Genomic DNA, 15,521 nt, shown 5'->3' on the forward strand with positions numbered 1-15,521 from the left:
ATCATTCAGGTCAAAGGTTATTATGCCACTTCAAATTAAGCAAAAACAGAAATTGGGACTGTTTGTTGGAGAAATTCTAGCAAAAGTAACATGGAACAAAAACACATACTGAACACAACAGGGAGTATGAAGGGATTATTCTAAATTAGGACATTGATTATTGCATTATCAATAATGGAAACACTCTAATTTAGTGGTTCCTTCATTTTTTTAAACATTTCCTGAATTGCAGTTAAATTTCTCGAAATTGAACATCATGACTTGAAAAGTTCACAGTCATCAAATAAAATGTTAGCACACATCTGATAGCATATATTGATTATGATTCGAGATTTGAGCTACTTCAATTTTTAAGCTTAAATGGCTTTATTCCTGGATTCTATGAGGATGCTTTCGGACAAAATTTATTGCCGCATTTTTACATTTTGACTGAGATTCTTTAGATTTCTTGTGCAGATACTGCATAAGAGTGAAAAAAGTTGACATGCTGTAGAAAGATCAAGTAAAGCAGTATAATAAACTGAATGCAACATGGACAATTATCTCCAGTGCATCAAAAGTATAACCATGCATGACTGTAAACAGCACTGGGCAGTATTTATTATGCTGAGGGAGATTGTGTGTGGTGTTGGCTTTTAGTAGTGTGCAGTGGAGGGAGGAGATGGATAGGACATGGGGTGCACTCTCTTAAATGTTTAAAAGGTATCAACCCAGCACCTAGACAACAAAGGACAGAGAGAAGGTAGTATTCTGAATGGAGGGCATTAGATACAGCCACAGCTGCCACCCACAAAGAGCTAGGAGGTGGCATGTTTGGAAACACGACATGATCGCTTGTTTGTGTGTGCGCGTGTGTGTGTGTGTGCAGGCACGCTAGTCTTTCCTGCAGCATGTTGCAAACACAAACAATGCAAGTAAAGTGTTGAAAAAAAAGTTTAGACAAGTGTACAGCACTTGAAAAAATAAAAGTTTGAAGAATAAAATGGGTAACAACAGGATGGCTGGTCAATGACCACTAAACTAAAGAAGGGTGAAGAGGGGTTGCCATGGCAATGAGTTGATGGGAATGAAACAGTTACAACTATATATGATTGCTGCTATAAGACCTCACAGTTGTATTTATAATCACACCTTATGCAGTGATGTGCGTTCCACGAGCTGGAATGGGGCGGGATCAATCTTGCAGTTGTTAAAGTTGACCTGCTCATCAAGCTGCATCTCCTCCCAATCTGCAATCTACAACACAAAAGCACCCAGCCACACACACGAGAGTTAAAATAAGAAAGAACAGCACAAATAAGATAAAACATTTGTTGAATATAAAATTTCAAAATACTCGAAAATTATCTGAAATATAAAAAACATCTGTAGTAGTAAGTATTTTGGGCTTCGTATGGGATAGTGAAGAACGGAAAGAAGCAGAGCTTTATTGGCTTTAAAGCCTAAACTACTTTGCAGTAGTATATCAAATTAGAAGGAGCAATTTTCTAATTTACTTTAATGTGAGCAGACAACTTTATGCAGTCAGTAAAGTAGGCCCTGTTGGCCCTTAAAAAGGTGACACTCAAAGGCAAGTTTACATTCTGAGCTATAAACCTGGAGTAATCGTACTCTTGAAAGATGCTCAGAAGACATCATGCTTTAACGTGTGCTATCAGTCACCACACAGAAGGCCTATAAAGTATTCCACAGCACCTCCTAAAAATCAGCTCTGTGATAGCCAATCATTTTACCTGCGTCGTGATTTTCTGAACATATATAGTGTGTAAAATGGACACTGAAATGGTGTCTAAATCATATGTGCTGTATATAAAACTGTGAGGCAAGTGAGTGGTGAACCAGAAGGGAACAAAAATACAGCAGACGTGAGGGACGCAGAAGATGAATTCAAAATAATCACGTGACAGAAGAAATTACAGAAGGGAACAAAAATACAGCAGACGTGAAGGGCGCAGAAGATGAATTCAAAATAATCACGTGACAGAAGAAATTACAGATGCTGAGGGTGGATGATTTATGCAGTATACCGCAAAAGTCACTTACCTCTCTGAGTGTCATGTCATCTTCCACATCATCGTCCTGCGGATGCAAAGGCCAGAAAAAAAAAAGTCAGTAAGACCATCGATTACATGCAGTTGATTAAATTGCAATTGAAGGATGTGCATTGTCAGTATGGTATGATGTATGAATTCTTGCTGGCTGTTATTTGTACATTTAAACTGTAGAGTTTCTATTATTGCAGCAAGTGGAATGATACATTACAGACACATGGTCAACCATGCATCACATCACCGCACGGTTGTTCTCAGACAGGTGGACAGGAATAGAATGAGTGACTAAAGGAGCGACTACAGTAGATTGAATGAGCGAGAGAGTATGATGTATGAGATTTCGGAGCAGATGATCATTATAATGATGGATTGTCACCACCCTCAGAGCCTTCAGCTGATAAATTCGACTTTGACAGGCTGGGAAAATCACAAGCAACCCTCTTCCTTGAAGAAAACACTGGAAATACACTGGGTGTTAAGTAATGTGCTAGCAAACAGGCATTTATTTGCTCGGAATTTAATGTGTGTGTTGAGGAAAAATGGGAGGGGAAAGTAAGCATAACCCTGGGGCTGATAGGAGCCTGAGCTAATTTATCCTCTTCGCTGCAGTGGACGACCTGTTGGTAACCCTAGCAACTGCAGCCGTGGGGTGGAAAGAGGTGCTCGACTGTAGCATTATGCAAGCTGAGGGCAGTTGAGCCTGGAGTTGACGAGGCCAAGAGCGCACTCACACACAAACACATTGCGGACTTAATTTCTGCTGTCTCACTCATCACGCTGTCACATGACAAGGCCACTCTGAATGTCAAAAATGACAAGCCGTCTTCACGAGGCAATGAATAAAAGATTGGGAATATGATGACAGATCAAATCTTTTTGGGCTTAGAGTGAAAAAATCTTTGGATACACAATGTATACCAGTGGCAGAACCACCAAGACAATGTAAGTAGGGCTGGATGGTTGTATGATTGAAAATCTCGATATTACAGCGACCAGCTGCTCCCTGTGAGCATATTGACACCACTTGATGCGGTGAAAACGTGTGACTGCAGCCTATCAGAGTCCAAATTTTCTTTCCAACTTTGATTTGCAAGTAAAACATAATCCACCAATAACCCAAAAAAAAAAGCAGTCAACAGGAATTAATAGTAAAAATGACCAAATGTGCTGCTCAACGTGCAGCCATGATTCTGTGTAATCATCTGAAGATGAAGGTAGTTTGACAATTTCCTTCTCATTGTTTTTGTCGCGATAGAGCGACATGGAGGAGGAAGTCGATGTGCAAGGTGTGTCGTTAAATGCAAGTCAATAAAACAAACCCGTTGAATAATTTGAACAAGTAGCACCCGAGTGCTGCTTGTGAAAAGCATGAAAAATGCAAGCAGAGTTTGCACTGCCTGCCCACGTAAACATGATCAGTTTAGCTGCTAGTAAATAGCTGGCGGACCTAAGGAGAAATCTATTGCATCATCTTTTGAGTACGCAAGTAGCAATTTATATGTGGCATCATAAATTCAAAATTATGTTTACATTTTAAGGCTATTTATTATTCCTGAGGGGTTTGGTTTTAGTTATTTTATATTTGTCTACATTTGTTGTACTGTTAAATAAAAATGTGAAAAATAGAATTAAGGACACAGAAAAAAAGAAAATATTTTTTCACTTATTTTGAATGGAATGATGTGGAACATAACAGTAGTTCTGGTAATGACACTGTCACCAAGAACAATGGAAACAGAAAAAGTAGTTTCACAGTTCTTGATTATGTCATGCATCACCCGCCAAAACTGCTACACAAACAAAAGCTGGCTATTAAACTTATGGGCACATCATGTAGAATATCATTATATTTATATAACCGCAAAGGCGGCTTTTCAACTTCCACGGCTAGGCTGAAATTAGTGCATCCGTTCCTATTTTTGGACATGGAGATAAGTTGCTTTAGGATGTGGGAATGGGATATTTTAATTTCAATGGATCAACAATTTTACTTACCAGTTTAACAAGTCGAACATTATTTCTACCTCATGTAAGGGAAAAAAAAACTTGTTACGTAATATGGTGCATCCTCCTCCGAATAGCTGTTTAAATTGTTAAAGTAATAAAAAAAGACATTCCAAAGTTTCTCCCTCATGCTCATGCTTCTAGTAATGATGTTTCTCTAAGCGACAGCCAGATACTAAATGGTGCAAGAGGGGAACATTACAACAGTAATCACATGCAGGCAATTAACTGCTGATTTTCCTTCTACTAATGATAACTTCTTTGCTCATCGTTTGCAAATTCTATTACTGCCTTACCAGCACATCTGATTAGGACGCACGCTTTAACACCATTGTTAATGGCTTTGTAGTTAATACAATGGAGTGGAAAAGGATCATGTTCAGCTCTGCTCTAGCTCTTTTCTACGTCATCCGCTCTTTAATAATTTTAATACTTGAAAATGGAGTTACAAACCACTGGTGATAGTTTTTTTGTTAAATTATTTTTTGGAACTTTGGAAATGATAACCAAATTAGAACAGAACTATTTTCTGCTTTACTCGAATCGTCCAATCAACTTGTGCTGTTTCTCCTCCTCCAAATTACAAGTAGGTATGCTGATGAACAGAAAGCTCCACTGTTATGCAGACAAAATAAATGAATAAATTATTCAGTTTTCCAATAATAAGCACAATGTTGAAATTTAAAACGTCTGCTTGTGCATTGAACTGCATGCAAGGAGCACTGAGATCTGTATTTGCCCTCAACAGTTGGAGGCTCCGGATGTTACAAGCACTTGTTCTCCTTCTGCCACTGACTGAGAAATCCTCCAGCTTCTTTTTTAATGTAATGAAATGATGGGTCAAGGTGTCAGTTCTTCTGTTAAACTGCACAGCATTTAACCATGGAAATTAATACTCAACTTTTATGCTCAATGGCCACATTTGATTTTTAGACAGTGATGGCCCAAGTGAGAAACAAGGTATTTACAAAAAAAAAGAAAAAAAGGAGTAAAATATGTTATATAAAACCCACGCAGGCACGGGGAGAACATGCCAACTCCACACAGAGAGGGCTGGAGGTGGAATCGAACCCGCACTCTCCAAACTGTGAGGCGGACGTGCTAGCCAGTGCACCCGAGTTAAATTAAATTATTTAATTTTACAAGCCATTATAAATAAACGTAAAGAAATATATATATGAAAACATGTTTATTGTTTTCCCCCCAAGTCATGTTTAAACCGATGAATGAATACCGTTAAATTAATGCAACCTATTTTTACTCTTTTTTTTTTTTTAATCAGAAACTTTTGTAGAGTAGAAATGTAAAGAAGTTCATCACAAAAGTTTAGATCATTTCAAGACAGCATAAGAAACAAAAACAAAAAAGCAGAACACACGCACACATGCACACACAAAACAAAACTGAGCCCACAAGCCATCATAAATAAAGCACGACAGCATTATGAAAACTCAAGAAGGCGAAAAAATAATGAGAAAGCTGAGACTGAGAGGTTTGGGCGTCATCATTTCTCTGAAACAGACTACTGATGTCATTTACTCTGCATCAATATTTCACAACCAAGATAGAGGGAGTGGAGGAGGCGTGATGGAGGTGTGAAGGCTTTAGAAAAGTCATAAAGATGGACGAAGCATGTGAAGCAGAGACGCACCCAGATTCCCAAACAAATGAGAGAATAAAGAAACTGAGGGACTAACTTGATTTCTCCTCTGTCGCAGGGGAAAACAGAAGGTTTGAAAAATATGTTTGGATAGAGTTATCAATATACTTGACTGGGTCCATATAACAGCATCATTATTTGACAACGTGAAGAAAACCTGCTTTGAATGGGACAAAAGGCCACAGCCCAACGAAATACACACACACACACACACACACACACTGGCGCCACAAGGCTTTGTTACGTATGACTTTCCTGTCAAGCTGCAATGACTAATGTGCTACAAAGCCCACTTAACCCATCAAAACATTAACCATGTGTTTTCTCTGCACTAACCACACAGCAAGTCTAATTTGTCTTAACAATCAGTGGCGGATAATCGACCTGTTGTCCAACAATTAAAACAAAAATATTAATCAATCCCATTTTTTTATAGTCTGTTACTGTTGCATTTTGTTATGTAGAAGATTTTTGTTCATGGAAGGCCCAAAGATTCTACAGTGGTGCCTTGAGATGCGAGTGCCTTGAGATTTTCAACACTCGTTACTTGGGTGAATGTTTTTGTCTTGAAATATAAGCAGATAATTATGGCACAATGCACTTCATACCCCCATTGCTAGATAATGGCAGCAAACTTCACAACACCTGGCCAGCATCAATTCAAGCTGATTTGTACCCATTGGAAAGACAATATCAACTGATTAAGGGTAAAAGGGAACCATGAACTCGTCGGAAGCCAATCTAAGGGCTTCACATTCACACCTATGGAGAAGTTACAAGTTGCTTTCGGAATGTGGGAGGAAGCCGGAGTACCTGTAGAAAACCCACGCAAGTGCTGGAAAAACATGCAAACTCTACACAGTAAGGCTGCAATTGACATGAATCTCAAAACTGCATCTGAGATGCCAGCTACAGGTCCACTGCAAATCCCGCCATGATATGCATCTCATTTGAAAATGCTTTTTCAGCACTTATGTCTTATTATATTTTAACATTCAAAGGTTTGGAATGAATGGAAATAACATTCAGCTCACCCCAAAGAAACTCCTTAGGCTTCGTGGTGGCTTCTGGCGATGGGAATGGCACAGTGAAAAATAATTGATTTACTCTGTGCTGACATGAACATGTGATATTAAATTATGATTTTTTTTGAGGGGGGATTTATCACGTATCATCACATATCATTAAATCAAAGCAGATCTTTACGAGAATTATTTTTCAATTTACAATCAATTCATTAAACCACTGACTGTCGTCCAATTATGCAAATACAGTAATTGGTAATTGGCCAGCAGGCTCCATCGCAGTTCAAAGAATTTATCCAAGCACTTCCCTTGCATTATTATTTTACCACCGTAGTGGTGTCATATGAGCTGTTTTTCAAACATGTCTTATTATGATATGATTAATTGATTGTGATACAGAATCCATGGTTGCATGCGGAGGAGAACTCACTCTCCCTATTCAGAGTATATAATCCACAGAGCATCACAGACTTTCGACAAAACACAATCAGACTTTAGGTCACTCCAGAAAGGCGATACCTACTCTGGGAGGCCGTCACTGATTGGACACCTCGGGTGACATAGTGTGAGGATGGAAAGAACAGCATGACAGGTTTGAACAGTCTCAAACTTGCAAAACACCTGATCACTTGTTTTTCAGCTGACGTAAGATGAAAGTTATACAGATGTATAGAAGTGTTCAATTTAAAAATATAGATAGGCTTGCACGGAATAAACTACGAAAGAAATTGTTTTTGAACTACTGAGGTCTTGTTTGTAGGTTTTCTTTAACAATAACGTGTATTGTGTAAATAAACAATATAATCGTGTGGAAATAAATACAAAAAGTAATGTTTTATGAAAATGTGAAAACTTAGACAAATTTGATATTGGCATCAAGTTGATCGTTTGACACGTAGTCAACAAACAAGCATGGCTTGCGACTTGCCGTTACCACACAAAGTGTAGCTTTAACAGGTCTGTACAACCCGTGCACATGGTAATTATTTTTTGCAGAAAGGACGGCTGTCTTGAGTCTTGTGATTATGGAATAACTTAAAAGTAGGAATAAAAGATTCCTGGAGTGTTAGTGTTTCAACACAATAGGGTGGATTGAATAGGTTTTGATAGCTTGCCCTGATTTAAGCATTTAAAACAAATGTTCCGCTGTGGCGGCCATTATTTTGAATGCATTCATTAAATATGATGTGATGTTATCTTTTGTGTAAATGTATCCATAACTAATGAAAGAAAAATTTCATTTAAAAGGAACAGATTTTTGTGGCTAGTTTTCAGACATTGGCCTATAATGTTTTTTTTTAATACGAATAATTTCTATACATGTACATGGCAATGGGAGGTCAGCAGGTAGGTTACAGGTTTAACAAGAAGAGACTGTTCAAACGTTGTTGGCACAGGTGGGCTTGGGGTCAGCAATGCCCAGATTACAGGCCAGCAATTAGCCCCAGAATGGAATGGCAGGGTGATACGTTTTTGATTGGCTGATGAACCTGTGAATCTTGGCATTTGGGTTGCCCCAAATGGTGGCTCTTACCACAACTGATATCCGGACTCGTTTTGACTGCCTCCTGCTGTCAGGAGACACTGGGCTCTCGAGATTGTTGTTTTTCTTCCACCAAACAAGGACAAGCAGATACCATTAAAAAAAACACCCTTAACTGCTGAAAAAATGAGAATCCAAACAAAGCAACCAAAAAAACTTTCCTGCATGGCCTAATGTGCCTTGCAAAGCTATTGCAATGCTGTGGAAAGTAAAGTAAGAAGTAGAGTTGTAGTTTAATGAGAAAACAAAACTTAAGTTTGGCATCTTGGATACGATGCTCAAACAAAATGGAAAATTTTATCTGCACCGATGGTTGCTGAGATAGCAATGTTGTTCATTGGATTTATCTGCTTGTGTGGGAGGTACTGTAATATCGAGCGTGAAGCCTGTATGTGAGAATGCGAAGAATGTGTGAACAGCATGTCGTGCGCCACTGTGTGTTCTGTCTGTGTGCTCTTGTCGGGTGCGTTCAAGGACAGGATTCTCTTACCTCCATGAGTTCTGCATCTGGACTGGCGCAAAACAAGTTCTTTAGGCTAGAGTTGTTTGAATGATTCTGTGAGCCTATGAAATAAAATAGTCAACACTGTCACACAACCTTAATCTTGATTCTCAGTATGTCAAAAGCTACCAAAAGCATGCAGGACCTTAGCAAATCTCTCGAAATTTCAGTTTAGCAAACATTTACAAATAGGTTTTGCTTTAGCATTGTTTTCTTGTGACAATATACATGAAACTGCTTGTAAATTCAATATATGATTTGAAAAATGAGTAGAAATTAGCTGACCCTTGATTCTGGAAACCAGTGTGTTGTATCAATCATTCTATTGGAGTTAAAATGCTCAATATATTTACACCGACACTGCCAAATAATACCCAATTCATATTTTTTCAAGATGACTTAATCTATCTCATTTTAAGAAATAAAGGTGTTTGTAAAAGAATGACACACCAATAGGGATATCAATTGGCCGCTCTACTGTAGAGGGTCTTTTTAGAGCAGGTTTCAAAGGCTTGAGAGCAACTGGACGAGTCGGGCTGATTGTTGATTCTTCAGTAGAGATCTGCAAATGCACATACAATGAAATAAATCATTTTGACATCAACTTTAAACTACATAATAAAACACCACTATCCTTCAATCTTCTGCTTATCAGCAGTCGGCTTAAGGGCATAGCAGCCTTAGAAAGGAAGAAGCTTAGCCTGATACTTACCTTGAGAGACAAGTATAACGAAAACCTTTTGTGAGTAGAGTATACAAATATTATCACTAAGAGGTCCACTACCATACAGCTAGATCACATGGAAGGAACTAACCAGCTAAAAAACACTATATCGTAAAATATTTTTGCCACGGTAAGTTCAATACTAATAACCTTTTTTTTTCAGAAAAGTCACAAAGTCTTAATATGGTATTTGGAGAGTGGATAAAATTAAATTTGTGCACCCATTTCTTCTTAACTGAAAATAATGTGAATTTGTCACAGAGGAAATGTGTCGTGTAAATACACTGTAAACAGCAAGGAGTTTAATGTTGCCTGTGACCTCTAACCTGGAAGCGGACCTCCTGACTTGCTCTGTGGAGGTTATCTTCATTGTCAGAATTAGAGACAACAGACTGACGTTTCTTCTCTGCTGCTGCCCGCTCTCTGATGAACTCCAGGCGGCGAGAGCGTCCTAGCTGCAGGGAGAGCAGCGCCTGGAGCTGAGCACGCTCAATGGAGCCCAAGAGAATCATAGAGGCTGAGTACAAAAATACAAAAGGAAAAAAAACATGAAGACAGTACAATACTATAAAGGAGTTTGGGGTGTTGAGAAAAATATGGCAAGAGTCTAGAAGCAATGGCGTAATCAGCATCTTGATGAGGAGGAAAGAGTGCTGCAATTTTGTGAGTATAATGTTCTCTCGAATTTAATATGCCACACGAAAATCACCCTTATTAAGCAGTTTTTTCTGTGTACTCGTTTATAATGCACTCTTGCAATTTGCTGGTACACCTGCTCAAAAAATGTCATTTGCATAAATTGGGAATTTTCATATTAATTTTAGTGTAAAAAGCAGTTCTCTTACCTTGCTAACAGTTTCGGCTGTGAGCACTTGAACCCACAGATATGAATACCAGCAGCAGTATTCTACTCAAAATGCTTCTTTTGAGCTGCAAACTAATCTAGGAGGTCTAAGTCGTTGGGGGTATTTCATGAATGAGGCTAGTATACGCTTTGGTGTTGACAAAATAAATAAACCTCATGAAACAGGTTGAAAGTTACAACCTAATATAAATGTCCAAGAATCACATATGATGGGAAAATCGACTTCTCCAATATGGCCAATGGAAATCTGCACTGCTTGTTCTGCCACACAGTTACTGAAAATTAATTCATGTCACTTTTCCTCACACTCTGCTGTAAGTGATTGCCTTCATAACAATAAGCACTGTTACTGCAAGTTCTCGTTATTAGTTTATGTGGGTAAATGCAGCGTGTAATTGTTCCAGCACAATGGCATGCAACAACGTGTTGTCTTTTGCCCACTGCATACGAGTCAAGGGATCGGACACACTACGTAGCTCATGTTATTGAATGTTTGCGTCTCACCAGCTGATTCCACCAGCGCCAGAGTTTTGAGCTGACCCGTCAGGAGGACATTATGCAGGTCTCTGTAGCAGCAACTGAGTGTGATATAGCGCACGTCCCTCACCATGATGTCCTCCACACGAATATTGTACTTCCTAAGAAGAGAATTATGAGAAAATACAGTAAGCTATAAAAACGATTTCAATGCAAAATTATGAGAAAACTATACAAAGGGCCAAGTTCATAGTGTGTTTTGACATTTCATAGTCAGTTTTTCTGTTTTATGATGTCTGCTGAATTTATGTTATTAATTTATTATATTTACCATTTTATTTTTTTTACTAAACGTACATACATAGTTAAATGGAGTTTAGAATTCACTGACACAACTGCCCAAACATTTTTTTACGTATATGTGTTCTGTATGGATCATTCTGATAATTGAAGCTGACAGCTTCAGCTTCCATCAGCTATCTTGTCAATCCACACATTGAAGCTTTGACGCGTCATTCTGGATGTTAGCGGCACTGACGGCATGGCCATGTGGACACTTGCATCAGCAGAATTGTACACCACTAATAAACACTCAGCTCGCTTTCTGCCCGAGCTTTTCAGAACTTGCAAACGAGGCAGCACTTGCTTGATTTCTCTGCTGCCAAACGTGGTGGCCGTGCCAGCAAACAGATTCCGGCCAACTCTGCTCTCCTTGCAGTTACAACTCAATACACTGACCTCTCTTTAGACAAAGTCAACATAATGACCTAACAACATTTGCTTTAGAATAAAACATCCGAAAGGTTGAAATAACAAATTGAACTTGAAGAGCTCTGTCCTTTGAAAAGCATTATATTGCATATGGCTACAAGTCCTCATACCCTTGCTCAAATGCCAGGTTTATGTGATATATAAAAATGAGACAAAGAAAAATAATTTCAGTTTTTGGAGATTTAACCTAACATTAATTAACCTACATAAATAAATTGCAAAAAACGAGAGGAATAAAAATTAACTGAGATACTATGATTGCACAAGTGTGCACAGCCACTTAGAACGGCAGATTTGGCTATGTTCTCTTTTACACATGTTCACCTTCATGTTGAATAGAAGCTCAGCACACTCCTTTTAAAGTGCCGCTGATCAAACCCAGAAAAAGTTCAGATGTTTTAGCATACTTTTTCCTGACATTTTTGTAGTCACATCTTACGGCATATTCCGTAGAGAGCTTCTACAGCATCAGAGGAATCTCATTGTTCAAAGGTACGAGTCGGGAGAAAGATAAAAAAGAATTTCCGAGGCGATAAATATGCCCTGGAACACAGTGGGGACAGTCATCATCAAGCAGAAAAAAATATGGCACAACCAAAATATTACCAAGAACTGAACCTCGCTCCAAAAAATGATGAAAGAAAGAGAAAATAACTGGTCAGGTCAGCTACCAAGAGGCAATGAGCAATACGTACTAAGAAACTGCAAATACCGTACATGCTGTTCATGTACTGCTCATATACTTTAACACAATCATCTTCAAATCGCTGGGAAATGGGGCAAGACGGAATTCTTATCTTGTGAAGAGGGGAAAATGTGTTGTCGGTCAATGAGCGCAAGATTGAACTTTTTGGTCATAATTCCAAAAAGTATGCACATAAGTACAATGCCACTAGCCACCAAAAGAACATTCAGCTGGAACTGAGGCTTTAGTCAAAGTGGAGTCCCAAATATCAGTCAATGTTAGCTTCTTCAGGTTTCAGCTTCTTACACTGGACCGAAAGAGCTCTTATAATCGAGTGTGGGCATGGGTTTGATCTTCGCAGTAAAATTAAAGTAGCTATTGAGTCTTCTTGCTCTTGAAAGAGCTGTCCCCAAATGCAGTTTTGGATAAAACACCACTTTTGAAGACTTCCGCAGTCTGTCAGTCAGATCTTTGTAACTTGCAGTGGATAAGAGAGAAAAATATAATACATTCCTCTGAACGTACTTCAACTACATCCAAAACAAATTTCTCTGAGGATACAAGCAGAAGATGTAAATATGTGATTTGTCCTCCATCCTGTGCCATTGGGCAATTTGTCTCTGATTAGTTCTGCTCTGAGCTTTTGCTTATAAATCTGAGAAGCAGATAACAGATTCATAAGGTTACAAATCCAGGCTCAAGGGTCATCCATATTGCCAAGGGCTGATACACGTGTGTGTGTGTGTGTGTGTGTGTGTGTGTGTGTGTGTGGAAAAAGGAACGTTGAAAAGCGCATGCGATAAGTGACGAAACCCGTGGCCAATTCATCAAGCTAAAATTGCACAATAAAATCCAAAGAAAGACAGACAGATAACACTCACGCCCACAGAGATGCACACACATGCATGCAGATTGTTATTATGTAACTGTTCCAATGCTTTTCCAAGATGTCGCGCTAACATATATGCACCAGGAACATCCGCCCCTCCCCATAAAAGGTGTCCTGTCATCACTGTGAATGTGTGAGCAAATCCTCAGCTGGTCGCAACACGCAGCCTGCCTTTACACAAGTGTTCCTGTGTGCGTGGGCGAGTAGATCTGTGGAGGTGAGTTTTTTCCAGTTTGAGTAAAAATCAGCTTGGGGGAGGCCCTAAATCCTACTGAAATTAAATGCATCGGCTATCCCACAACCACATAACCAGAGTAGCCGTTTTATCTCCTGCACAATGTCTCAGTTTTTCAAAGCTCTATTAGTTAGGTGGGTAATGGAAAAGAAATGTATATAGTATTGCCCCAAAACTTCATGGGTAGTTGTCACATGAGCAAAGTGAGAACCTAGGGAATATTGGCAAAAAATATAAAAAGCAGGTTTACACAAATATGACTATTTTTAATTTGTATTTGAACGATACAAAGCAATCTAAGGCTTTAAGTGGCTTGGCTATGGAGAACGTTGTGCAGGAAATCCAGAATTTGTGCATGTACTGTATTATTACAAATGGAGTTGTGCAACTATTCTGCAATTATATGTTGTGTTAAAAATTTTGAAGATGACCCATATTGCAATCAGGTACGGTGGCTCTCACCCAAGCGATAGGCTTGGGTTCATCCACAACCAGAGTGAGAATGAGCGGTATATAAAAGGATGGATTGATGGAGGGCATAAATAAGCAAGATGAATGAGAAAAGCACACTCAGCACGCTATGTGTTCTTTTGGTGAGCAGTTTCCAGTATTAAGATTGTCTGGACCCAAAGGTGGTTTGCCAAATGTGTATAACATTTATATGTGCAGTTTATATCGATTATAAAATATAAGTGGTGTGTATTTATATGCAAGAAAACAAATACACTTGCATCAACTTCACAGTTGCGTGTGCGTGCATTTATATACATTCATTGTGTTCCTTGATTTAAAAAAAACAACCAAAAAAAAACTAATGATGACAGTGGACATAAAGCTGCCCCTGAGGTCACAACCTACAGTAAGAAGAGATAAAGAAGAAAACTGAAGGCGAGAGAGGAATGCAAACTGAAGAGATAGCTTGAGAAGTTCAACTGAGGTACAGCTGAAGAAATAGAGGTATCCAAGCAGGAGGCCAGAAGAAGGCACCTCAGGGGAAGGCCACAAACAAAGATGAACAGATGGAGGATTCAATAAAAAAAAAAAAAAAATCTCATTATTGTCACTTTGTAAATGATGCAGCCAAGCTATCATTGTTGTCTAATGATTTGGCAAGATCCATAACAATAAAAGGTTCCAGACAATTAAGAGAAAGTGAATTCTGTGCTGTCTCATAGAGCTCACAGAACACCAAGCAGCTGGCACTTCTATTCAGTATTGTTTGGTTGCTATAAATTATTAATGGGCATAAAAGCAATTAAAGGCAACGCAACTTTGAGCTATTAGGCTAAGCACGTCTAAATAAACTGTGCTTTCTCGTAAGCACATTTCATTCATAATTCCACTCGACAGAAACTGTAAGACTGTGAAAGCTAGCTTCCAACAAAAGGGGAACATCCCACAAATCACGTCATCCTGTCCTCAGACAGAAAATGAGGAAGAGAGTCCGACCTTATTCTTCATCATTTGTCTGGTCTCTCACCCAGGACCCGTTTGCTTTGTGTTGAGGGCAATTCAGATCTTGGGAATTTTGGGACACCCACAATTAGGCACTACGTTGGAGTGATGTTTACTCTTTCATTGCACATGTGGGTCGCTTTAGTTCAAACGCCAGGCGTACTTAATATGGAATGTGAACGCTTAAGCACACACACGAAGCCTAAGTTCCAACAATGTCCACTTTACTTACTCATGGTGTCCCCATCCCAGCTCTGGGAGATAGGGCAGCTTCTTGATACGGATGATTGAGTCGTAGAGGGAGGGCTGCAGCGATTGTGCCACAGCATTGGCGAGGATCACTGCTATCATCACGGGCAGGATGTGAGAGATCTGCCCAGTCAGCTCAAACACAATCACTGCAGTGGAAACTGTATGGGTCACCGCCCCTGACAATGCTGCCGCACCTGTAAATGGGTAAGAAGACAGTGAGCTGAGCAGAAGAACAAATTGCAGTTGACATCTAAAGACTGGACAACAATGACACTCTAGTCCAGGGGTCACCAACATGATGCCTGTGGAGATACGAATAGGGAACAGGAAATTTGTGCCAGCCCCTCGCTCTAATTTCAATACATACCAGTTGCACCAGGACA

The 15,521-nt window shown here is 39.2% G+C and overlaps 1 protein-coding gene across 4 annotated transcripts in view; it reads right to left on the reverse strand.

The window, feature by feature from the left end:
- LOC119132165 (chloride channel protein 2-like) overlaps nucleotides 1–15,521 on the reverse strand; it is a 62,530-nt gene that overhangs the window by 5,924 nt on the left and 41,085 nt on the right. For 2 of the 4 annotated variants that reach the window (XM_037267169.1, XM_037267168.1), the window contains exons 15-23: nucleotides 15,119–15,332; nucleotides 10,879–11,012; nucleotides 9,836–10,026; nucleotides 9,236–9,347; nucleotides 8,774–8,847; nucleotides 8,275–8,349; nucleotides 6,750–6,782; nucleotides 2,044–2,079; nucleotides 1,132–1,236 (exon numbers count right to left, since the gene is read on the reverse strand). In XM_037267169.1, the coding sequence (XP_037123064.1) occupies nucleotides 1,132–1,236; nucleotides 2,044–2,079; nucleotides 6,750–6,782; nucleotides 8,275–8,349; nucleotides 8,774–8,847; nucleotides 9,236–9,347; nucleotides 9,836–10,026; nucleotides 10,879–11,012; nucleotides 15,119–15,332 (974 nt within the window). The remainder of the gene's footprint in view (nucleotides 1–1,131; nucleotides 1,237–2,043; nucleotides 2,080–6,749; nucleotides 6,783–8,274; nucleotides 8,350–8,773; nucleotides 8,848–9,235; nucleotides 9,348–9,835; nucleotides 10,027–10,878; nucleotides 11,013–15,118; nucleotides 15,333–15,521) is intronic. The other 2 variants (XM_037267170.1, XM_037267171.1) reach the window with 2 other exon arrangements.

This window comes from Syngnathus acus, chromosome 13, assembly GCF_901709675.1.
Source record: "Syngnathus acus chromosome 13, fSynAcu1.2, whole genome shotgun sequence".
In the NCBI taxonomy this organism is placed as follows: Eukaryota; Metazoa; Chordata; class Actinopteri; order Syngnathiformes; family Syngnathidae; genus Syngnathus; species Syngnathus acus.